The following is a 26304-nucleotide window of genomic DNA, read 5'->3' as shown; positions in this document are numbered from 1 at the left end:
TAATTGTTGCTGACGAGTTGTCAGCCCATGAGTAATATATCTACCCAGTTTCAAAACAAAAACAAAAAAAGAGTGCATACGTACCAGTGAACCAAAAAATATTTTACCAGCAATTAAAAGAAGGGCAAATCAATTGAATGCAGGAACTGTACTATTCTGTGGCCGATCCAGGCATCCGGCGTTGGCAGCTACGTACTGCCTTCCAAGGCGTAAAAGTACCGCCTGCGGCGCTGCCAAACATTGCAGCCCAAAAGTATATACAGTACACGAGAACCGCACGGACGACATGGGCTGCGTAGGTTCAGACACTTTTTTTTATATGCATATCTTTAGCTCAGACTTCAGACACCGTTAACAGTTGCGCAGAGCGGAAGGAACTCAGAGCTGTGTTTATCATGCACGTCGACTCGAGACCGCATACACTTCAGTGTAAATTAACTGCAGCGAAAAACAAGTTCCCCTCCCAATCAGTTAAAGCAACGGCCAACAGGACTAAGAGAACATCCATTCCATGGTGGTACTTCGATCTAGTCAGTGTGCCAATCATACAGCAGCACAGCACAGTAAAGCTGCAAAGAGAATTCTCCACAAGGGAGGACAGAGGATATCAGCATCAGTAGCTTCGTAGGGAGACAGGTGGTAAATTACAGAGGATAAGATACATGTCATCCAACATGGAAAAAGGCGGGGGACAACTTCATTTTCGTACCACAAAGCACAATAGGAGCTGATAGATGGTAGCAGGTGCAGGAGGCTCGAATTCTTTCAGAGTATCTCTCTCAAAGATAGCTGGAGCAAGCAATAAGTGACGGGCACCCAGCTCAGACCGTTTTTAGTGGCCAATCCTGTGTAACTCTGGCTCTCCCATTCCACAATATGTCAATTATGATGACCGTATAAATAGACAGAGGAAACACTAAATCTAAGAGCTAATGAGGAATTACCACACATACGCCTATTATAACATGCTATAGCTACTTCACCTTTTTTCACAGCATTAAAGGGGTAAAGAGTGGACAAACAATGTGACACATGGCGGAACTGCAACTCCCAGTAAAATCGACAAATGTTATAAAACCGAGGGAGTAACGCACGAGGAGATAGCTAAACTGACTGTTACAGACTTACATGTACCAGCCGGGATGCTTGCTATCGCTTATGGTGCCCTTTCATGGCAGCATTAATGCAAAGGCCCAAATGCTATTGGGCCAAGGGGAGGTTATGGCACCATAAATGTGGATGCTCCACAGCAAGGGCAGATGCATCATCACACTGAACTCTATGCTTTCTGGTTGCTCTATTGTGAGGGTTTCCAGTCATATTGAATGTTACTGAAGCTGTTTGCTGATCTAAATCCACCAAACAGCTGGTTTCCTATGTCATGCTGCTGCTGATGCTGGTGTAACTGACCCAATTGCGATAGGTCATGTGCACCCTGATTCATTCCCATCCTTGCACCCATTGCCATCGCATTGTTTGTCATTGCCGTTCTCATCCCATGACCGAACCCACTCATGGCGCCAAATCCCATTCCTCCCATCCCTGAGTTATTCGTGACAGCATTACCAACTAAGCAATTAACCCCATTGACACCATGGGTTAGTCCATTTGGTGTCTTCATATCATTCCCCGAGTGGCCAACACCATTCATCTGTGATGACATCAGATCTTGCAAGATCTTCTGAACCGAGCTTTGCGAGTCACTTGGCTCAACCTCCTGAGGTCGAGTAGCAGGTGGCTGCATCGGAGGTATGCTTGACAATGTAGTTGGGGAGCTTAGTTGATTTGTATTTTGAGGAGCAGGCATCATGCTGTTATTGGATGTTGTCGGTGCTGGGGAAGGGAAAGAGGTAGATGGATTTGACTGTAGTGAGCTTGTAGAGTTCACCTTCGGAATAGCCACATTGCCTCCATTATATGGGCCACCATTAGTGCTGCTCATTGGATGATTTTGTCTAGAATTCATTGAATTTTGCAAGAGCCCAACAACTGACGGTGAAGGTGCAGATGTAGAAGGTGCACAACTGAGAGAATTATTTGATGTCACATCACAATTGGCAGAGGCAGAAGGCTGCACAGCAGCCATAGGAGCAGAATTTTGACCACTCTGGTTTGAACTCTGGGGAATGGCCTGCTGCTCCTCAGTTTGCTGCTGCTGTGGTTGAAGGGTGCTGACCCCTGAAGGAGTCCTCCGAGGAAAATTATGCAGGCTATCTGAATAAACAGAAACAGTGTTAAAAAAAACAGGAAAGCATACCATACAGCTAGAAATTACTACTTCCGTCCTAAATGATAGGTCATTTTGATATTTTTAGACAACTTTTGCTATGCACCTAGATATATGCTATTAACATACTATTAACATACATAGTAAAGAGCAAAGGCCATAATGTGGCAAGTTACTGGTTCAGATGGGGTCAGGAAAGTTTGAAATCACTGACATTGAATCCCAGTTGTAAATTGTAAGTGGTGACCAGACCAATAAAATGCACTTTGATTTTGCTAATTGACAAGTTATGGTGATTAAGCACATAATACACAGGTTGCTGATACAACCACATTGTTTCGTCAACTCACCTAATGTTAGATTATCAGATTATATGCCAAAATATGGATCAACTAGGAGAACCTTGCAACAACTTTTGGATACAGGCATGTGGATCCAGGTTGTTGCAAAAGGAATCTTGCAAGGAATGCAGCTACAAACCAAACTGGCACCTAACATGGTCAAACCCTCCTAATTTGAGTTTCAGCAATTCATTACTATCCAAAGCAGCACCAATGACGATAAAAAAAACACAGCACCAAAAAATTTAATAGAAGTATTGTGAAAGATGAGAATAATGAGATTGTCCTCACAAAAAAAATCAAAATATCATACCAATGGGTCCAGATCCAGTCTGCCTGCTGTGATCAATCAAATCCTTCATACAATTTACAACCTCAGCAATCTGGAAGAACCAGCATTAAGATGACAAGAATAAAAGTCAGCATCCTAAAATGAGCTCAATAAGATCAAATAAATTAACAGGCATTAAAATAGAAGAAAACGGAAATCATCATATGCAACAATTTATCAGAATCATCATATGGACCAAATTAGAAATTTTGCATACAACGCAATATTAACTTCAATTGGATAATCTAAGAACAAGCACAAATAAAAACTGTTCTAGATAAGATTACCTGAAGGCAGCGAACATATCGTTTTGTGTACCCTAAATCATTTACTAAAGGAACCTCCAGTGCTTTGGCCAATTGTCGGGCACATGCAACAAACCTAAAGCACAAGATTAGGTTAAGAGAATTTGTACTAACTTGAAAAGTTCAAAAACAGTGATGACTTGGTGCAAGCAAAAATTCAGCAAGAAATGTATGCAGTTCATGAGCTACACTAAGAAGCACGGATACCTCTACCCAGATAAGACACAAGTTATGATTGTTGAAGCAAAAGATAAATGTGCCCAAATCAAATCATAATCAATTCAAAGCAGGATATCCATAGTGCATATAAGCCAAATATTGTAACAAATGTTTATCAGCATACAGTAACTTCTTTTCTGTTGCATGTAATTACTAGTACCTCCATCCCAAATAAAAAACTTGATATTCTAGGTTTGTCATAAGTCAAACTATCTTAAGTTTAACCAAGTTTATAGAGAAGATTGTCAGCATTTATGACACCAAATAGTCATTCTATGCCAACAGACTAATAAGGGCTGTGGTAATCATTGATCACTTTCTGGTGCGCGTCAATATGGTACCAACTTAACCATGGAAATCGACAATCATAAGAGTTATCGATGACACTGGTGAGCCCTTTGATCTTGGGTTGGGTTGAGACACTCAAGAGTGCCTCGTCCTTTCTGAAGTACACGGTATATTACCCTAATGAAGAGTGAGACTGAGATGCTCTTACAGCATAAAGTGGTGTGATGCCCAATTGAAAGCCAATGCCCCATTAATGCTTGGAAGGGTTGCACACTTTCAGCACACATGCATTTACATACCTGGGCATTGGGTGGGTAGCTGACAGCCACCTAGATATTGATTTCTAAATTCTGGACAGCTACCCTTCTTCATATCACATTATCTCTAGAGCTACTTGACATTTCAAATGCTTTGCTAGTACCATAATAGTCTAGAACCACTACGAATGTTCCGTGCTAACTCCAGAAACAAAGATATTAGTATGATAATACCTGGGAATTGGGCTATCAAAGTTTTCATAACAATGATAATACTATTCTGTTCCAGAAGCTGGTTTAATGTTGACATACGTAAATTTGATCTTACACATCAAAATTGACTATATTATAATACTCAAAGATGAACTTATAATTCTGGGTGCGGGAATAACAATCACCAACACCCACCACAATGACAAATTGCCTCACTAGCCCATTTGCTTCATGTCCTTGTGTTCCAATGAGAAGGTAGAAGTTGAGGGTCTGAACACCCATAACCTCTATCACTAATCTATCCAACAATCAGGCTGAAAACAATCTGAATCAATTGTTGTGTAAGCTAATGCATCTGGAAGTCTAGAAGTATGTCCACCCTTAAATCAACTTCTTCACCAGGGTAGATACTAAGTTTCTGAACCAAGATATGGATGTTCAAAATGGTGGAAAACAATTTGATCGTAGCAAAGAAGCGATGATGGAATGGAGTATGTAGCACAGCAAGGGCCAATCTACTTACGAGTTGCAATTATTCTGCATGTCCTGAGCAGACAAACTCGTTGAGTTTTGTGCGGCAGCCTGGTACTTTTGTACAACCGCGCCAAGGTTACTAACCTACATATAAAGATCAGGACGCCAAAGTCTGTGAAAACCCTTGTGACCAAAATCCAAAATTATGAATAAACTATGACCTGAGCTGTCTATATTCTTGAAATACATCTTACCTGTGGTATTATAGATCTCCGTGGGATAAGTTCTTCATGACGCCTAGCACAAAACTCCCAAGATGCTATCTTTAATAAAAAGAAGATAGGAAAGAATGTGCTTTAGCTTCAAAGGTACTAATTTGAAATAATATTAAAAAACTAGAAAGCTGAACCACAATACCTTAAGGTCTGGATTAAAAACTATCCTTAGATGCCCCTCTCGCACAACACGCAATTGTTCAAAGACACTTTCTTGGATTGCTTTCGTGTAGTCCAAAATAATCTGGCCTGACGTATTCTGGGACTCACGAGGCATGTCGATGTACAAAAGTTCTTCCAGTGTACCACTGGCGTATTTAATTTGGCATAATCGCGGTAGTACCTCAACCGTTGTTTCTGTTAAAAGCAATACAGGATCAAAATAAAGCATGAGAGAATTAAGAGACAGCTTTGCTGAAGATTATGAAGCTTACCAAAACCACGGCCAGGTTTCCGATTACAAATCTCACAGTGCCATACATCCTGAAAGATAAGAACTGTATGAAAAAATCGAAAATAACTTCAAAGGCAAAGCTTTCAGATGCTAGACCATTCCCAAGTTCAATAATGAAGATTCCATATTAAAAAAAATCAAAGATTCCATGGGAACAGGCACACTAGACCTGAGGGAAAACTCCAGTAGTTTGACGACCACTTCCATAAAGCGAGACACACCACCTCTTTTTAGCATTTGGAGCATAATACTCATTGACAAAGTTTCTCCAGTACTCAATATTGTTATCCTGAATCAGAACAACAGGTGAGATATACTATGTTGTTAGTACCTGGCTTTCGCTTGGAACACTAAATTACTCCTTCAAACCCAGTGCAGAGAGCTCCCGCTCTGTGCGGGGTCTGGGGAAGGGTGTTAGTGGCAAGCCTTACCCTCGCCTGTGCAATGCGAGGAGACCGCGACTCGAACCCGGGACCTTCCGGTCACAGGCGGTAAGACTCTACCGCTTGCACCAGGCCCGCCCTTCAAATTACTCCTTCAAACAAGCCACAAAAAAAACTTACTTGTGGTCTGTTTTGTTGATGATACATGTAATGAGTCAATCTCTTTGCACAGGTTCCTGGCTCATAAGGAGGCGACTTTCCTGGAGTTCTCATGTTTAGACTCTGTTGACGAAGTAGCTGCTGCTGTTGCTGCTGTTGTTGATGCTGCTGTTGCTGTTGCTGCAACTGGTTTCTCTGCAAAGGCAAGTTCTTAAGAATCTGTTGTTGTTGCTGCTGCTGTTGCATATGCAGGATCCGTTGCTGCTGCAAGAGGGTCAGTTGAGCAGCTGCAGCAGCTTGAGGGTTTGCAATTGTGTTTGGTCCACCCATTGATACAAGGTCTGGACAATTTCGAATCTGCTTTGTCAGCTGCAACAAATGACGTTGTTGTTGCTGCTGCTGCTGTTGCTGCTGCTGCAAGAATGCTGATGAATCTGAAGTCTGTTGCTCCATCTTGACTGAACTTAAACTCCTCATCATCTGGGCTTGCAGCTGTTGTGGCTCAAGTTTCATACTAGCACTTCGCATCATCTGGGCAGGACCATTCTGGTCAGGTTGCCCCATCTGCTGCTCTGACTTGATGCTAACCATGCTTCCTCCATTCTCCAACTTCACGGTAGCCTGTGGCTGCTGGAGATGCTGTGAATGTTGTGGTGGCAACTGTTGCTGGTTGTAAGACATTGGTAGCTGCTGCTGCTGCTGCTGCATATCCTGCACTGCATCCATCTGCTGCTGCTGCTGCGAAGTCGCCTGCAGATTATCTGACCCCATCTGATTGCCTAAATTGACCTGTGACGAAGACGGGAACGACAGAGGATCCGACCCTCCCGCGCCAATGAAATCGCCGGCACCATCCAGCCCAGCTCTCTGCTGGAGCGTACTCATCTGCATCCCACCACCCTGCATCGACACTGGACCCGGCATAGGGCCACCGTTCCCGAACGGCGGCCGGTTCAGCAGCGAGGAGACATTCGAGGCGCCTCCAAGCAGACCATTGCCACCAAACTGCGTGCGCGGGGAGACAAGGGAGGAGAAGGGCGACTGTGAAGAAAGCATGCCACCACCACCACCACCACCACCTCCGCCGCCCATCATCCCCGGCTGGCCACCGCCACTGAGCAGGGAAGAGTTCGTCCGGAGCAGCGACGCCGCCGCGCCGCCCACCGGCTGCCCAGGCCCCATCGGGTTCGGCGGGCCCGACGGCATCATCTTGGTCGTCGTCGTCCACCACTCGCACCAACCACTAGGAGATCGCAAGCGGCCTGTCTGTACTCACCTGGCCATCGTTTCACCCCCACCCCCAGCACGCCCGCGAGATCCGCGGGAATCTAGCAGGGACGGGGGAGCATCATCCCCTGCAAACAAAGTAGAGATTGCAAGTTAGCGACGCAACGCAAGTGTGGGATCTACGCCATTACTACCCCACCTCGCAAATCTGCGAAGGGAGAACGCGCTTGTCCCGCACCGCTCCCTCCCCGGAATCGAGCGCTGCCAGCTGGGAAGAACAGCAGCACGAAGAAGCAGCGAGACGAGGGCGGAGTTGCCCTCCCCAAATCCACACCCCGCAACAACGAAGAAAAGCAACACCCGCGAAATCCCCGAGACGGCAAAATAAGCGGAATTAAGCGGCAGCCCCCCGGCTCCTCCCACGCCGTCGCCCTCAACAGAAACACCACACGACAGAACGCCGCCGCCGCCGCCGCAGCAGCAGCTCCAGTGCCAACAAACACACTCACCTCCGCGGCGCCGTCCGCAGCACGGGCCCGTTCCCCGTCGCACCGGAGCTCGAATCCGGCGAATCGAGCGGGCGGCGCGCGCGCACCTGGCCGAGAGACAGACGAGGTGAGCCGCCTTAGCAGCTCCGGCTCCGGCTCCCGGCTAGGGTTTAGGCCGCGGGACGCGCCTCGGCGGCGGCACAGTAACAGGGGCACCAGCAGCACCACCGGGCACCACCACCACCACCCGCAGCCAAAAGAATCCGTTGGCCTGGTTTTGTTATCCCGCGATGGGATTTGGCTTGGTGGGGAGGAAGCGAAGAGGGGGGAGGGGGAGAGAGAAGCCGAAGAAGCGCTAGCAGGCTAGCAGCGGGAGGAGAGAGAGATGAGGGGGGAGAAAACGCAGCGACTTTTGTCCCTCCCTGCGGACGTCAGAATTCCATTGGATTTTATTAAGAGCGGCGGGCCGCCGACCCGCGCGGCACCCGCCTCCCGCGGCTGACGCGTAGGGCAGGAGGCTGCGCGGCGCCCGCGTGGAGGCGAGACAGGTGTTTGCTTTGTAACCTGGAAAAGTTGCCTGCGCCAGGCAAGGATCTCAGTCGTTCATTTTCCTACGCCTGCGGCTTAGCGAGCTGCCTGGCCAGGCCTCCCCAGGCCAGTATAGTAACCAAACAAGCCCCCAGGGTGCGTGGGAGAGGGTTCGATTAGAAGGCTGGATTTCTTTTTCCGTTTGCTCGGGTTTTGTTATTATTATTATCTATACATATTATCAAGAGCGTGCAACCGGCCAGCTTCCGTCACTCTCACAGATCACTGTTACCGGCACAATCAACGTGCGATGGTTTTCGTGGTGAACAGTAACGGGTTTTTATGAATTTTTTTTTATCGGCGCAATACAAATCTTTTTTCCCCACTATTACCCGCGCAAAGCGCGGGGTCACCTGCTAGTTAAGTTTATTCCTGTGTGCCGGGGTCGCAAAAGGAAGCAGGCCCGACCCCGACGCTGCTGGTATGGCAATTGGCAAAGGCATGGCGTCCAGCTCCAGCAGGACTACTCCTCTGCTCGCTCTCCTTCCGCGACAAGAGGGGAGGAACGGCCTCCGGGTCAACTTGTTGTTCCGAGTAGTGTACTTTTGACGGGAGTTTTATGCCGGGCCCTTTACCTGTGTCCTTGGTGCTGATCTACAGGCCACTAAAAAATTCGAATGCGTACTAGTGCTATGACTCTATTTTTTTTTTTTTTTGTCTTCCACGTCATTCCGTCCACATTTCGTTTTTTTTTTGCCGTGGGATTACCCTGACATATGGGACCAACCAGTGAAGATGTCCAAAATACCCCTATTTGCTTATTCAGCATGTCCTTCCTCTTCCTCAAACGCAGTGCCGCATGCACTCTGACCATCGGCCCTATCTCACCGGTTGATTGATTGGTGGGTCCCACTCGTTTTTAAGATAAGGCACATGATCTGTGCTAGCGTCCAATAGGATTGTGATTCAATAATCTATAGGAAAGAAGACAAATCTAATCTAATATTCAACGCAGCAGCACGAAATCGAGATAACGCAAAGATCTGATGACTTACCGAGGACTTGCTCGGCGGAGAACCTTCTCGAGACGTCGTGGCACATCATCCGCCGCATCAGGTCCTTGGCCGCCGGCGAGACCCCGACGAACAGCGTGGGGCGGGAACCTGAGGCTGCCGCGCAGCATGGCCGCGAACACGTCCGCGGGCGTCTCACCACCGAAGGGCAGCCCGCCCCCCGAGAACAGCGCATACATCACCAGCTCGGGCGCCACGTAGTGCGGGGTGCCCACCAGCCCCGCGCGTCGCCCTCGCCGGCGCCGGCGCCCGAGCCGAGCCATGCGGCGGAGACGAAGTCCGCGAGCCGCACTCGCGGGGGCGCCTCGTCGACGGGGTCCAAGTCCAGGAGCACGTTGTCGGTCTTGACATCGCGGTGGACGCCGCCGCGGCGGTGGCAGCACGCGAGCTGCGCGACGACACGGGCGGCGTCGGGCTCCGGCACGGGTGCGCCGCGCCGGAGCCGAACCAGTCCAGCAGGTCGGGCCCCGTGCAGAGGTCCGAGCAGAGCTAAGCTCACCCACACGCCGGTAGGGATGGCCGGGGCGCCGGTCGTGTTGATCGGGGATGCCCCCAGCGCTGCGCCTTTCGAGCGTCGTCGATTCGGAAGCGGCAGTGCTGAAGAGAAGAGAACGAGGAAGGTTTGGTTGGCTGACAAATGAGTTCCACTGTAGGGTAAAATGGTCATTTCATTCGTCTGTTTGACACTGTTAGAGGCCAAAGTGAACGGAATAGCCCAGAAGGCAAGAAAGTTTAGCGTCATGGCACCAGGACACGTTCAAACTTGTTAGTGGCCTATAACCAGAACCATCTTTTGTAATAGCATACAGATAAAAGGCTCTTTTATACCAGTTGTGGTGGACTTACCGTGGTGTACCACATGTTTGTTTGTTGGACAAGACTTGTAACGTGGGTGTCCTTTTTTTTACACGAGAGGCAACTTACTCGAGCCTCTAATGGTTAATATTATTGGGGTTGTTCGCCGGTCTGAACCAGCCGACTGTTTCCCCTCTCAAGTTACTGTTTATCAAATCAGTCGTACAGTGTTTTTCTCTCACAACAAATCAGCAGGGACAGTGCTTTTCAGCCAAGTTTCAGACCAGCGAACGGGGCCATTAGAGGGTGTGTTTTTAGTCATAATTGGCGTAATTTTTTATTTGTTTTACCTAGTTGCGTTTAATTTTTTCTTCGTGGTATGTATATAGAGATGAATGTCCTGTTCGGCTGCACTTATGTGCAGCGCTGCAGCGAACAAGAGAAAAAAATATATTGTAGCGATGAATTGAGATTAAAAAAAAAACAGCCAGCTGCAGCTGCAACGTGAAATTCGAACAGGCTGAAGATTAGATCGGATCTAATACTGACGGATATCCAGCCTGTTTACTTGATCGTATTTGGCTTATAAGCCATGACTTATCAGTCAACGAACAGTATTTTTCTCTCATACCAAACCAGCCAACGGTACTTTCAGCAATGGCTTATAAGCCAAACAAGTCCAAACGAACAGGGCGATCATTGATCTGCATTCTATCCATGTCCTGCAATCTATCTCATATTTCTTTCTCGGATCTAAGAGCCGGATACGGATCATGTTAGATATAGATATCTATCTCACATACATATCATAAATCTGATTTTGAGTATATATAGAATGAATGCAAATGGGTTTGTTTCACTGAGCCTGATTTTATCTCTACGGAAACCTAAACAGTATGGCAAGTAAAAGATAGAAGGATAGGTTGGCTCAATAGAGAATAGATGGCCGGACGCGAAAGCAAGATCGTGTAGCGTGGCTAAGGTCCAACGTGACAAATAGGCGGATAGATAGGCATGGCGACAAGATACGAAATCCGTCTGGAGGTTGATGAGAAGGGTTCGCTAAGAGGAGGATATAGATAGAGGTGGGCACGCAACTAGATCTTAACGAGCCCCGCGTTGCGAAAGCTGGGAGCACGGTTGCATGCAGACATGGAAAACTGGCCGAACAACTATGAGTCGAGCAGTGTTAATTGACATATTTGGACCCCCACAAAACCAACATGTGGCTCCTCTTTTTTTTTTGGTTTTACGTTTTTATACTACTAGTAAATATTGCTCTGTTTGTACAATCAAACCCTTGGTCACTCTATAAGAAACGTATACGACTAATTAAGTAGCCTAGTCCGAGGGGAAAATGGTTTTGGAATACCTTTTCAGCTAATAGTCGGCATATATACATACCTTTGGGCTGAAACGTGAACTTTACCCCCACCTCAAGATCAATTCTGTTTCCGTGTGATGTGGCAGCTTTAATTAATAATTAAGGCTTTGTTTAGTTCATTCTCTAAAAGTTTACATCATACGCCATTGAATGTTTGGACATATGCATTGAGTATTAAATATAGACTAAAAAATAACTAATTGCACAGATTAAGACTACTTTGCGAGACGAATCTTTTATGCCTAATTAGTCCATGATTTGACAGCGTGGTGTTACAGCGACACATGTGCTAATGATGGATTAATTATACTTAATAAATTCGTCTCGTGGTTTATTGATGGATTCTATAATTTATTTTTTTATTACTATCAAACACCCCATGTGCACTCGATGAGAGGCCAATCCAGGTTGCGCGGACACGACGAGTGTATGTAGCAGAAGTTACACGGGGCACGTGTATAAATAATCACCAGACAGAGGGCAGAGCAGATGATCGAACCAAGAATGATGAACGGTCACAAAGTGGTGCATGCATGCATGCAAATGCAACGGAGCGAAGCGAGCCAAGATGACCACAGGATGAAATGATGTGCAGTTGGCCGCGGGTCATTTCATTTCCAAATCATATCAGTCATGGCGCCGTGCCGGGGCCGGTGCGGGTGCCGCGCAGCGTGGCGACACCCCGGCCGGGAATGGCCTGATCCACTGATCCTGATATGGGAGGCGAGCAAACACGGTCGGCACAGGCGCACACAGCTACGGAGTAGGTAAGAGTAGGAATGAAAACGGTATATATATATATATATATATATATATATATATATATAATATATATATATATATATATATATATATATATATATATATATATATATATATATATTTTGACTGTATTTGAAATCGAATCTGTTCAGAGGGATTAAGGTCTGTCCGTATCTAAGTCCGGATATCCAACATCTGATACCGTATCCGTATCCAAATACTCAAATCGCATATTTATGATGTCGATATCAAATCATATTATATCCGACATAGCTGACACTGTCCATATTCAAATCCGAATATGGACAGAAATATAAAAATAAATATAATATTAATAATATCTGTGCATATTCGATCCGTTTTTATCCACGACTCACAAGAGCTCACGTCGCCCGGCCCCGACCTTCTCCGTGTCGTGCTCCTGCAGTCGTGCTGATGGACTGGGGTTGCTGGGTCCCGGGCCCACCACGCCCCAGGGCAAGGCATGTGTGGCCTGCTGCTCTGCCAGTGCCTTTAGTCGCACTAAGAATAAGGTTAATAATACATAGAGCTGGTGTTGCAGTCTATTCATATAATAATTAACTTTTTATTATTAATACATGATCTACTTGTTTCTCTCACAAAGTTTCTAGATTCATGTGTCTAAATCAGCTGTAAGCTTATAACTCGTTTTTTTTCTCTCTCCTCTTCTCTTTCTTTCATCTCGGCATTTAGTCTGCTTACAGTGTGCTATTATACTTTCTCTAAGACTGTGTTTAGTTCCAAAAAGTACTGTAGTAGCCATCATATCGAATCTTACAATACGTGTATGGAGCATTAAATGTAGACGAAAAAAACCGAAAAAAAACTAATTACACAGTTTGGTTGAAAATTACGAGACGAACGTTTTGAGCATAATTAGTCCATGATTGAACACTAATTGTCAAATACAAATAAAAATACTACGGTATCTAAATTCCTAAAATTCACAAACTAGATCTTAACGAGCCCCGCGTTGCGAAAGCTGGGAGCACGGTTGCATGTAGACATGGAAAACTGGCCGAACAACTATGAATCGAGCAGTGTTAATTGATATATTTGGACCTCCACAAAACCAACATGTGGCTCCTCTTTTTTTTTTGGTTTTACGTTTTTATACTAGTAAATATTGCTCTGTTTGTACATTCAAATCCTTGATCACTCTATAAGAAACGTATACGACTAATTAAGTAGCCTAGTCCGAGGGGGAAATGGTTTTGGAATACCTTTTCAGCTAATAGTCGGCATATATACATACCTTTGGGCTGAAACGTGAACTTTACCCCCACCTCAAGATCAATTCTGTTTCCGTGTGATGTGGCAGCTTTAATTAATAATTAAGGCCTTGTTTAGTTCTTTCCCTAAAAATTTATACACTATCCCATCGAATGTTTTGGTCACATGCATGGAGTATTAAATATAGACTAAAAAATAACTAATTACACAGATTGCGACTACTTTGCGAGACGAATCGTTTATGCCTAATTAGTCCATGATTTAATAATATGGTGCTATAGTAAAACATGTGCTAATGACGAATTAATTAGGCTTAATAAATTCGTCTCGCGGTTACTGACAGATTCTATAATTTGTTTTTTTATTAGTATCCAAACACCCCATGTGATACCCTGATATAACACCGATAAGAGGCCAATCCAGGTTGTGCGGACACGACGAGTGTACGTAGCGGACGTTACACGGAGCACGTGTATAAATAATCACCAGAAAGAGGGCAGAGCAGATGATCGAACCAAGAATGATGAACGGTCACAAAGTGGTGCATGCATGCATGCAAATGCAACGGAGCGAAGCGAGCCAAGATGACCACAGGATGAAATGCGTCCTGTTCGCTTGGCCGTACTTCTTTTTATCAACGAATTAGTCAACCGTACTTTTCTTTTAGTTAGGGTTTATCGGCTAAATAAACAGGGCAATGATGTGCAGTTGGCCACGGGGCATTTCATTTCATTTCCAAATCATATCAGTCATGGCGCCGTGCCGGGGCCGGTGCGGGTGCCGCGCAGCGTGGCGCCACCCCGCCCGGGAATGGCCTGATCCACTGATCCTGATATGGGAGGCGATCAAGCACGGTCGACACATGCGCACACAGGTACGGAGTACGTAGAGTATTCACGACTCACGAGAGCTCACGTCGCCCGGCCCCGACCTTCTCCGTGTCGTGCTCCTGCAGTCCTGCTGATGGACTGGGGTTGCTGGGTCCCGGGCCCACCAGGCCCCAGGGCAAGGCATGTGTGGCCTGCTGCTCTGCCGCTGCCTTTAGTCACACTAAGAATAAGGTTAATAATAAAGACAGCGGCTGTAAGAATCGGTCTACTCATATAATAATTAGTTCTTCATTATTAATATATAATCTATTTATCTCTCTTATAAAGTTTTTCAATTTTTATGTCTAAGTCGACCGCTTTTCTTCTCTCTTCTTTTCTCTTTCTTTCATATCGGTATTTAGCATACTTACAGCCTCCTATTATACATGGTCTGAGGGCGTCCCAACAGTCCGGCTAAATCGCCAGCAGACGTGGACGGAGAGAGGATTAATAAAATAAAAAGTCTGGGAACCCACTTCGTAGGAGAACGCGGGGGCAAGCAGTCAGAGACCGTGGATTCCTTGGGCAGTGTGCGAGCTATAGTCGATTTCTTCGTCGCTAGCGTCATGGATTCACGTGCTCTCTCTCCTCCATGTGTGATAAAAGCTGATGTCAGCTAGCTATTTGAGCACCCGTTGAGGACGCGCTAAGACTATCTCTAACAACAACGTTCAAAATACAAGACATATTTAACGTTTGGTTAGCGCTACAGTCAAAGAGTTCAATATCCATTCGACATCCTCTCCAACAACAAAGACCCAAAAGAGAATTCTTTCTACAAATGGGTTTCTCGGAGAGGGGATACTCATATTTAGATTGTGCCTATCAGATAACCTAAAATGGGTCTTCCGTATAGGTACTCTGTTGGAGACTGATTTTAGATCTCCTGCTACCCATTTTGATTTTTAGTGCCCATATGAATCACCTGTTGGAGACAGTCTAACAATAGAAAACAAGAGGCTCGCTCCAGTCCAGTCCGATCGACTACGAGTGTCAATCCGAACTGTTTAAACGGGATTTTTGTACAGGTTCCTGGGTTCTGTTTCGATAAAGGTTCATGGGTTCTGTTTCGATAATGACACGGAAGGACGGACGCTTTGTTCCGAAATACGCGTATCGTTTGTGCACCGTTGCTGCCACCTCCACCTGTCCTCTGGGTCGTTGCAATGCGCCCACCCCACCCCCTACGCGTTGCCGCCTCCATGCCCCACCCGTCCTCTGCGTCGTCACACCCATCCCACCATGCACTCTGCGTGTCGTCGCCCCGCACCGCCGACATCCGTGCCACCAGTGAGCTCCATGCACCGCCATCGAGCTCTGCGTGTCGATGAGCCTCCGTTCACCCAAGCAGAAGAAGATGTTCTCTGAAAAGCCTATGTCGTAAGCCTATGTTTTGAATGTGTTTTCGAGTGCATGTTGCGAGTGTTTTGGGGCGCATGTTGCATGTGTTTGTGTTGCATGGAGATGTTGCTCTGCAAGCCTATGTTTCAATTGTTTCAAGTGTTTCGAGAGCATGTTGCAGGTGCTTCGAGCACATGTTGCAGGTGTTGTGTTTACGGATGTTGCAACAATGACACTATACATGTTTCAACAATAATTTGGGCATGTTTCAGTAGTACATTGCTGATGTTGCAGCATCGATATCGTACATGTTTCAATAGTAATCCAGGTATGTTTCATTAGTACATCGCCGATATTGCAACGGTTGGCCCCAAGGGTGTCCGTGCGCAAGCCAATATCCTCTGCGTGCCACCGCCCACACCCGTACTTGTGTCATCGCGGCGTGCCCACCCCGCCCTCCGCATGCCGCTGCCACCCTCCCCCTCCCGTTCTCTGCGCCGTGGCCACGTCCCATCCTACTCCCTGTGCATCATCGCCCAGCTCCATGTGCCACCGCCTTGTGTGCGCTGCAGAGCTCCGCGTCACCGGCGAGCTTCACTTTGCCGCCAAAGATCCGCGCTCAGACGCTCCATCTTGAAACACGCGTGCTCCTGTCCTCTGCGCACTGCTGCTGCTCCCCACCCATATTGTGCGTCGTCGCCAGCCCAAGGGGAAACAGACTTCCCGGCGCTAGTCGTTCCGGTTCTGTTTTCTTACTTTTCCAGGTTGGATTTTGGCCGCTCCTTTAATCTGACGGGAACGTCACGAAAACTCAAAATCTGAGTGAGACCTTGCCTGCTTGATTATTTTCCAGCTGTGGTCTCTTGATCTTCTTATTACACATGTGTATTCTTACTTTTCCTTGCTTGCTTGATTATTTCCCAACCTTGTGTACATTGGCGTCCCTGGTTAGGCTGTGCCCAGAAAAGGCTATTAGAGATTAAATGAACACCCCCAAAAAAGATAAAATTAAAGTTTTCATATGGTATTATTATGGGAATTTCTAGAGTCAGATTGCAAAGGGACCAACCACAAATTTCTGTTATAAAATAAAGTCCCTATAACTCTCTAACTAGTTGCTGATTTTTTTTAAAATATATCCTCAAACTTCAATACCGACGTACGCACCTTAACTTTCAAAACCAGGTAGCCCTCGTTGACCATTCAAAAGTGGTTTTACTGACGTGGCGATGTTGCCCACATATCAGGTCTCAGACATAAAAATTATGACTTTTTATATAAAGTCAGATGGATACAAACTTTATATCAAAATTGTAGATCTCGATGTGATCTACAATTTTTAGTTGACAATCTTTTTATATTTAGGGGCTCAAATATTTGTTTTAAGTTATCCGATTCTGAAATTCAGAATTTTTAACTTTTCAAACAGCCAATGGTGTTGACATGGTCAATACCAAAGTTGTAGCTCTAAATGTGATCTACAACTTTATACCTCCTCCATTCCTAATTATAAGGCGTTTTGATTTTTCTAGATTCATAGTTTTTTCTCTAGATACATAGCAAAAGCTATGAATCTAGAAATGCCAAAACGTCTTATAATTTGGGATGGATGGAGTAGTTGACAATATTTTTTATCCGAGTAGATGTCCCACTATTTGTTTTAATTTCTCATATTTTAATAATAATTTTTAAACTTTCCAAGCGACCTTAGATATTCACATGGTCTATCTAATGTTATAGATCTTAGTGCAATCTATAACACTTTTGTTGAAAACCTTTCTGTTTGAGATTGATTAGTGGCCCGAGTAGTCATTTTAAGTTCTTTGATTATGAAATTCATTTTTTTTAATTTTTTCAAACAATCTCCTATGGAGACAAGCTCTACACCAAATTTGCACTGCTCGAAGAGATTTAAAACTTTCTAATTGATTTTTTCCCCACTTGATAGCATTTTCGAACACACGTATGCAATAAAAGGTCACATGACTAGAAAAACAAAAAGTTATGTGAGGCCTTGATGCCACGTCAGCCAGAACCACCATCAAAATCACTCTAAACTATTTCAGGGCTGTAATTTATCTGGTTTTAAAAGTTAAGGGAGGTAAGTTGTCCGATGTTCGTGTTCGAGTGTGTTATTTCAATTCATCCAAAAGTTCAGGGGGCAAATCAGACTTTACTCTATAAAAAAAATTATTCCTTGAATGATTCATTATCTCTAACCAGTCTCGGTACCTGCATTATCTCCGGATGGGTGTGGATGAGTTATGCCCACATGGAACAGCCCAAAAAGAGGTTATGATATTCCAAAGATGCGGTGTGCCACGTCTTCCAGTACCAAAATGTAAAAGTTTATTTCATAGTTAATGCTATACGTACGCTAATGCCTCTTACTGTGTACTAGGAGCACTACTAATCACAGATCAGACTGGATTGCTTACGTGGAGCCCAACCTCTACTTAAATCCCTCCCCAACCAACCTCTTTCTTTATATAGATGGTACATACGTTGTATCCTTAAATTTGAGGATGCCCATTTGGAACCCCCAAATAGTACAAGGTTCCATTATATTTGATGTACCCGCCGGAGACAAGTGCCAAGGTCTTTGGGATGTTTCACAACTCAACATTTAGAATGTGTTAAAAAAAAGCCAATGTGTCAAAAGCAAAGGTCGTAACAAGGAGTTGTTTGGCACTTGTGGTTGGTGGAGTTGTAAAACACTGGAACATTGGACATTGGTGCTACCTGCACATGCCATCTCTTGTGTCTTGTCCCTTTCTAACCAAGTAAAGCAACTGGCTGCTAGAAGACTTCCGATCCAACTTAACTAGTTATGAGAAGCATTGGTTAGTTTTGTATATTATATTAGATTTCCACATGTAGTTGTTTGCGTCCTAAGAATGGTTATTCAAAAGGTTGTTTCTACCAATACGGCAGTACCTAATGGACCAGGATACCCCTTTTCTCATAGATTTATTTGGAAGCTGGAAATCCCTCTCAATTTTTTTGATATCTTGAGAGAGTGAGAAAAAAGTCTAAGGGTAACTTAGTCCAGAGAAATTGGCATGTCAAATCAAAAGTGTTGTTTCCGATTGCAACAAAACATTTAAGTACATTTTCTTTTGTTTGTCAACATGTACTTGGAAAATCGTTCATACAGCTATTATCCTGATAGAACCCCTAAGATCCATATCTCATATGCTAGAGATTTGTCTTGCTAGGAAAAAAAAGAAAATAGAGATATTCAGTGTACTATATGGTTCGTTTGAATGGTTGAGACTTAAGACTTCTGTCCGTGGCTCAATTCTTGTTTGTGACAGGAAAACACAATTCTGAGACTACATCACTAAAAGGGGTTTCAAAGTTGATTTTTTTATTGTTCTGATTCCTGCAATCTTTTTTGAGAAATGCTATATGGATTTTACAGTTCTTTTTTGGCGGATCCTTGCAATTTGCAAGTAGAGAAGAAGATTATACCAAAGTTAAAGTCAGTTGTATGGCTTTCAGAAAGGACAAGGACATAACTAACAAAACCATATATGGGCTTTGATCTGTGGCAACTGGCAAGTCTGGCTGACTGGCGCATTAGTCCTCATTTTCTCTAGCCTAGCCCAAAGTGCATTTCTTAGATTGGTGGGCCAAGTTGTTGAACCAAACAAAATTAGACTAGCTCACTCGCCTAACCGTTTTGGGTTGGGTTTTTTCCTTCTTTCGACTCACTGCTCTAGCTTTTCTTTACTGCTCACTCTGTCCATAAGAGAATGCACTTCTCGTTTTTTAAGGAGTTAAATAGTCTAGACTTTGACTAAATTTATATAAAAAACTACAAACACTCATGATACAAGATAAATTTTGTTAAATTAGTTATAGAATATATTTTCATAATAAATCTATTTAAAGATATAAATGCTAATACTTAGTCCGGTGCCTTCTCCTGGCCACCACCGGACCAATCCGGTGCTGCACAACAGCCTCCGTTTTGCTTCGTTTCTTCGTGCGTTTTTGTCCGGGCTTCTTTTTATGTTGTGTCTTGGACCTCTAGCACTAGTTTTAAGTCTTCAACATTTCTTTCTAATGTTTTTGCTTTAGGTGTTCATCATCTAGATCACCAATTTGCCTTTGTCTGAGTCAATCTTGTATCCATTTGAACTATACCTTGTATATTAGTAAACAACATTAGTCCAAATGGCCATATTGTTCATTAAACACTAAAATCAAACTTAATGGCACATAGGGTTCATTCTCCTTACAGGAGAGTTATACTTTAGACCTCACACAAGTGTTGAATCAATTAGAATGCCAAGAGGGATCTCAAGGGTTTGACCAACCACTATTTATAGAAACCCCTTAAAAAACTAGCCGTTGTGAGCTTTTCTGGTGGGTTGTTTTCGGGGTCACCAGGAAAGACCCACCGGAGAAAGTGGCGTGAGATACGACGACCCAGATTCAATCTAGGATTTAAAGTCCTAGCGCTTTATCTGGTGCAAACTTAAACGCACCCATCGGAGTTATTCGGTCGACCACTTTTTTAAAAGCTTCAAGACATTTTTTGTGGTTTAAAAAAATCTTATATAGTATTTATCGAACTTTTTTAACTAAAGAAAGTGACAAAACAAATTTGAAGACCACTGTAAACCAGGATATTATAGAGATAATTTGAGCGATTTAAAAAATTGAAGGGATAGAATTTGGGATTTTGATGTTTGAAGAGAAAAACCATAACGGGATTTCTAAATATCTTCCGGCAGATTCTTGTTTCTGTTATCTTCCACTTTTTGTATGGTGCTGATTTATGTTAAGATTCGTGCTCAGGCAAACAACAATTTCCCCTTTGCTTTCTGTTGTGTGGTCCCGTTGCTTCTTTCTCATTTCTGTGGTTTGGGAGTTGTAAACGTTAGCCGTGGCCTTGCAGGCGCCGGCACCGGCGGCGTTGTCGGTGGTGGCGGTGGCCGCGTCGTCTTTGTCTCCGCATCTGCCCCGGTCGCCCGTGCTCCGCTTGCCTCGTCCACCGTTGTCACCCCTGCTCTGCTTGCCTCGTCCGCCGGACTGTCGCCCCTGCTCCGCTCGCCTCGTCCGCCGCTGTCGCGCCTGCTCCGCTCGTCTCGTCTGCCGTTGTCGTCCCTACTTCGCTCGTCTTGTCCGCCGCTATCGCCCCTGCTCTGCTTGCCTCGTCCGCATCTGCGCCTCTCCCTCCCGCGCCGTAGTTTGTCTGTCTTCCGTGCCTCGTCCGCCGCTGTTGCCGTCGGTTGCCGTGATTACCCTCGCCTGCCGCCCTTCATCGGCCGCATATACTGATATAGGTGATTTTCAGTTTGCATTCACTTTCGTCAATCTAGTTTTGATTTAGAGTTTTAGAGTTGTAAGCCTGACGTATGCTGGTTCATGCATTCTGTCGGTGTTTTGGACCGGCGAGCCCTCAACCAACTAGTGAAAATATACTGCGTGCCCCTAATCCCGGATGGTGATGCAAAGAGACACAAGGTTTATACTGGTTCAGGCAATAGGTGCCCTACGTCCAGTCTGAGAGATCGATCTTGTATTCCTAGCACCGAGGTGTTTGTAGTAGGGGTTTACAAGCAGGGCGAGAGAGGGAGCTAGTCCCAGGTCTCTACGTAGTGGCGTGGATTGCTTGAGATGTTGATCTCTTGCAGTGCGGAGGAGTGTGTGTTACAAAGCGTTGCGCATTGCTTGCGCGTGTGTGTTCTCGTGAGTTCGTGAGCCCGTCGTGTCTGTTTGTCTGAGCATGAGCTCGTGTGCTCGTGAGCTCGTGTGTTCGTCTGTCTGAGTCTCTTTCCGTCTGTGCGTTCGTGCGCTCGTGAGTTCGTCCCTAGAAGCGGCCCCAGTCACTCCCTTTTATAGTCGAAGGGAGGCACAAGGGCGTTACATGTATTTGCTACGTGGTGTTTCGTGAGCGGAGGCGGCATGCCGAGCCCCGTAGCTTGTAACTGTGGCGGCATGGTTCATCTTCAGTGTGTGATTTTTTGTTCTGCAAATTGTTTCAGAGTTTCAGTATGATTTTGAGGTTTAGTTTAACTTAGTTGCAGCAATCAGGATCAAGTTTAGGTTTAGTAGTCTTAGTCTAGTCTATTGGGTAAAGTTTCTGGTTCAGTTTAGCAATGAGGTTCATGTTCAGTTTTGTTCAGTCTTAATGCCTAATTAATAAGTTTACTACATTTGCACGGTTTTGTCTCTGAGAACACAGACTGTCCTACTTGCTAGGATCTCCTTTTCATGGCTATAATTATATATCCTTCCTAGTCCATTCTCAATAGTGATATTATGATATAGCCAATTTTATTTTCTACTGTAGCCACGGCTCACGCAGGAGGTGAAGTGCAAGAGGCACGTAATTGCGCGTGGCTTTATGAGGATGCTTCGGATGAGTTTTGATAAACACGAAGGAGACTGCTGACTTAATCGGATGGATGACCAGGCTTCACCAAATTGCAGAGAAATATTTTAGTGGGGATCTCCTATTTAGGTATAGGAGATGCCATTAAACGTCATATGGTAAAGTCCTCTTCCTAGAAGATAGTTTAGGATTCACTAGCAGTATATTTGTCGCTATAGTTATTTTGTTTAATGAATATGCTTTCATGATCTCAATGATGCAAAAGTACAAATTTTAGAAGGTTCCCCCCTGCAGCAATTTAGTTCTTGTTTCGTCCCTATGTACATTGTACTTCTGACATGCAATCTGAGCACCTTCTTTTGAGGTCCGCATGTCAACGGTTATCCAGCTGGTTAGTTTGTCTTAAAAGATTTATTTGTGGGTCAGTGTTATTGAAGATGGTTGTCGCAAGTATCCGGAATCATGTACAGACACAATGTTACACATCTTGTTACTTTGAACTGAAAACTTTGTCCTTTTGTAGCATGGGCGGACCTACAGTTGTGCCCGGGTATTTCCGGGCATACCCAACATTTTTGGGAAAAAATTTAGTAGTTCTTAGAGATATATACATGTACAATATAGTTAAGGTCTCAAAATTGTGACTCTTCACTATTTTCTGCCTGTAATTCGCATCTAACTGAAAAGCAGCCCACAGGCCACACCTAACCGGACGGCCCAATGGTCCATCTGGCCTTCCCACTCCTTAATCTCCAATTCCCCACTCCCCAAACCCATCAGGAGGCTGCCGTAGGGGTAGGGCAGCCAGCAGCTTGGAACGTTCGAGTTCGACGGACGCGGAATCGCGCCGCGCCGCCGCCAGGCCGCCCGCCCGCGCCGCCGGCGCCCCCCATCCCCCCCCTGCCGCCCCGCTCCCCCTGGTAGCTACGGAGCCAGAGCTGCTCGCTCGGCACGACCCGTGCCGCAGGAGCCGGCGAGCCCGACTGGTCCAGTACCTCGATTTGATTTTTTCGTTCAGAGGTAATCAAAATTCAAATCCCTTTGGCCTTTGCTATGTTCAGAGGTAATCAAAATTCAAATGTCTTGGCTCTTGTGAATTTTTTATGTTGTTCATCCAAATATTTTCTTGCCATGGATATACCCTACTCTAAAATCCTGGGTCCACCCATGTTTTGTAGGCGGACAACTACATGAATAATGTAGCTGCCTAACTGTAATTCATCTTCCAGTAGGTTCATAGGAACCTTGTTTTCTCCTATTGCTATTTTAGGGTTTAGATTATGCATGTATTTCTCTGCATAACTATCATGCCACCTATATCTTTGTTGATCATTGCCCCTTGCTTCAGGAACGGTTGAACCGGTCATTGATGATCTGTCAAGACAAGTTTGAAGCAGCCAAGCTCCAGAAGATGAAAACAGATGCAACTCAGGAACTGGAATCCTGTGTCAACAGATCTATTGATGACAGCATCAGGGTCCTCCCCTATGTGGTGGAGCAGATCAAATCCACCCTCGTCCACCGCTACACTCGCCTCATCACTGCTTCCTCCGCCTCCTCCCCAGTCTCCCTGCGCGCCCTCCTCCCCATCCATGCCCGCACCATCGTCCTCGGTGTATCCGCCAACCTGGCCTTAGCCACCAGCCTCCTCGCCGGCGTGGCGCCTGCCTCCCTCGCCTATGCATGCAGGGTGTTCGACGCCGCGCCTGTACGCGATGCCTACATGTGGAACACCCTCCTTCGCGCGCACGACCACTCCCAGTCGTCGCACACCGCTGACACCCTCGCCCTCTACAAGTGGATGCGTGCTGCGGGCGTCGTGCTAGACCATTACACCTACCCAATTGTGCTCCCGGCTTGTGCGGCCGCGCGTGAGCCGTGGCTCAGACGGGCTGCGCATGGTGATGCGGTGCGGTTCGCGCTCGCTGGGGACGGGTTTGTGCGCAGCGCTCTCATCGCGATGTACTTCCAGGAAGGGGAGGTGGCAGACGCTGAGCTGGTTTTTGCGGAGAGCAATGGCTCGTCCCGGACGGTCGTGTCGTGGACTGCCATGGTTGCTGGCTACGTGCAAAACTACTAGCTTCTTTGTGGAGGCAGTTGCGCCCCTGCCATTTTCTACTGCTAGGACCGACGGTTTTCTTCTGCCGTTCTGCGATTCGTCAAAAACTGAAATACCACAAGCGCCCCTGCATTCGTGCCCGCCCTTGCTGATCGGTGGGTGCTGTGCATATGCAGTAGCAGGCCCAACGCTCATCATCTCAAGCTGTCTGCAGCTTGATCTTCATGCAGGTTCATTCTGTTTCTAGAGAGATCACCTGTTCCTTGACCTGGTGAGATCATGCTAAAATTCACATGCTGTAGGCTCAATCAGTTCGTTCTAATTCTTAATGCCACCGAAAGAATGGCCCTGCTTAAATAGAAGCCGTGTGCAATTTTAAAATGCTTGTTGACAATACGTGCTGGCCGTCAGTGTGTGTTTTGAAATCCAATAACCTGGAACATTAGGTCATTCACTTTTTCAGTGGAAACTGTATGCATAGTTTTTTTATACTCTTAGAATTTCATAGGAATCACATGTTTGCGCTTGTGCCTATTAAATCATATGATGATGTCGTGCTATTTTGGTAGCAAATTTCACGGTTAACTATATTGTAATCATGTGACATTGACAAATAGCTACCTAAAAGGAGAACAATGATGAAAGACCAGTGTGCCTGTACTGCTTACCTGTGTGGAGTGATGAAAGCCCAGCATCAACACATACCGTGTGATACTGACAAACATTCAATGTATTAATAATACTGTTGCCTTTACAATGTTAAAGTTCAGAACCTGCAGCCACACAAACCACCAGCAGCAGAGCATTTGGAAACTATAGTCTGAACCTCTATCGTTTGACTAATGCCAATTTTCTCCTGCTGAAACATGCTGCATGAGACCTAAGATGACACCTAAAACCTGAAATTTAGTGGAACCAGCAGACATTCTTCTTCTTGCATGACACCTGATGTGTAGTGCACAAGCAATTTGACCCCCTTCACATAATGCCCTTCTTTGTTGCCAGCAATTCATAGTTTTAGAGTACCAATAATTTGTGGTAATTAATCTCATTGTGTTAAGATTTTACTCAAACTATCTTTCTTTTCTTGCACTCCCTGATTTCCTGCGATTATCCAATTGTTGACGCCGATTGAAGTCACACACCAGTAAAGGCTAGCATATCTGAGGCTGCACACAGCCTATCACGTGGCGAGGACGCCCAAAATCAGCAAGGCCGACCAGCGGGTCGGTAGAATCGATTTGATGCCCGTTCTTCACCCGAAAAGCTTGAGAACACCTCCTAGGAAGATTCGTCGGGGAGAGGCACGTCGAGGTTGCCTAGGGTCCGCAAGGCCACCTAGAACGCCACTGAATCTCGTCAAGAGTTGCAACGAACAACTAGGGCAGGAAAAGCTAGGGTAAGGGAAAAAGGGTAATAGGTGTATTTTTGGTCAATTGGTTATTGGAATACTCAATAAGCTGTGATCCCGCAATATATATAGAGGCATTGGTCTTGTCCTAGTAGGAAACATCTCCAAAATGGAATCCATAAGTTTCCCACAATAAAAATGAGTTTGTAACGATATGGAATCAACTCGGTCTCGGGGAAAATTGGCTTGGCCGGATCCTGAAACCAGCTAGGCCGGTTTAACGAGGCCGAGACAGGCCGTGCCAAACATGAACAGAGAAAATGGTCTGGCCTACAAAAACAAGTTAAGCGGAGATCCAGATACTACCGTGTGATACTGACAAACATTCAGTGTATTTTAATAATACGTTAAAGTTCAGAACCTGCAGGACACAGGCCAGCCAGCCAGCATTTGGAAACTATACTCTGAACCTATATCGTTTGATTAATGCCAATTTTCTCCAGCTGAAACATGCTGCATGAGACCTAAGATGACACCTAAAACCTGAAATTTAGTGGAACCAGCAGACATTCTTCTTCTGGCATGACACCTGATGTGTAGTGCACAAGCAATTTGATCCCCTACACATAATACCCTTCTTTTTTTGCCAGCAATTCATAGTTTTAGAGTACCAATAATTTGTGGTAATTAATCTCATTGTGTTAAGATTTTACTCGGACTATCTTTCTTTTCTTGCACTCCCTGATTTCCTGCGATTATACAATTGTTGACGTCGATTGAAGTCACACACCAGTAAAGGCTAGCATATCTGAGGCTGCACACAGCCTATCACGTAGTGAGGACGCCCAAAATCACTAAGGCCGACCAGCGGGTCGGTAGAACCGATTCGATGGCTGTT

General features: G+C 45.3%; 2 protein-coding genes and 1 pseudogene across 3 annotated transcripts; 1 reads left to right on the top strand and 2 right to left on the bottom strand.

Moving 5' to 3' along the window:
* Positions 1-493: 493 nt before the first annotated feature.
* Positions 494-8033, bottom strand: LOC136486532 (transcriptional corepressor SEUSS-like). Of its 2 annotated transcripts, XR_010766863.1 has the most exons (11): positions 7663-8033; positions 5948-7281; positions 5554-5673; positions 5365-5413; positions 5073-5287; positions 4910-4978; positions 4705-4799; positions 3187-3280; positions 2882-2951; positions 710-2214; positions 494-569 (listed from the first exon to the last, which is right to left on the bottom strand). XR_010766863.1 is itself a non-coding variant. In XM_066483444.1 (10 exons), exons 2-10 carry the CDS (start codon positions 7133-7135, stop codon positions 1298-1300), a joined length of 2817 nt encoding a protein of 938 aa, XP_066339541.1. In that variant the 5' UTR covers positions 7136-7281; positions 7663-8033; the 3' UTR covers positions 494-1297. The 2 variants fall into 2 exon arrangements, 1 of the variants encoding a protein (XP_066339541.1); XM_066483444.1 differs by having other exon boundaries at positions 494-2214.
* A 1102-nt stretch (positions 8034-9135) lies between these two features.
* On the bottom strand, positions 9136-10103 carry LOC136488473 (phosphoenolpyruvate carboxylase kinase 2-like; annotated as a pseudogene).
* Positions 10104-21609: 11506 nt separating this feature from the next.
* On the top strand, positions 21610-24300 carry LOC136484829 (pentatricopeptide repeat-containing protein At3g12770-like). The gene is made up of 2 exons (XM_066481789.1): positions 21610-22154; positions 23345-24300. The coding sequence occupies exons 1-2, from the start codon at positions 22152-22154 to the stop codon at positions 24074-24076; spliced, it is 735 nt and encodes a 244-aa protein (XP_066337886.1). The 5' UTR covers positions 21610-22151; the 3' UTR covers positions 24077-24300.
* The last annotated feature ends 2004 nt before the right edge of the window (positions 24301-26304 follow it).

The sequence above is a fragment of the Miscanthus floridulus genome, chromosome 10, assembly GCF_019320115.1.
Source record: "Miscanthus floridulus cultivar M001 chromosome 10, ASM1932011v1, whole genome shotgun sequence".
NCBI classification, from domain to species: domain Eukaryota; kingdom Viridiplantae; phylum Streptophyta; class Magnoliopsida; order Poales; family Poaceae; genus Miscanthus; species Miscanthus floridulus.
This window is presented reverse-complemented; position numbering and strand designations above follow the sequence as displayed.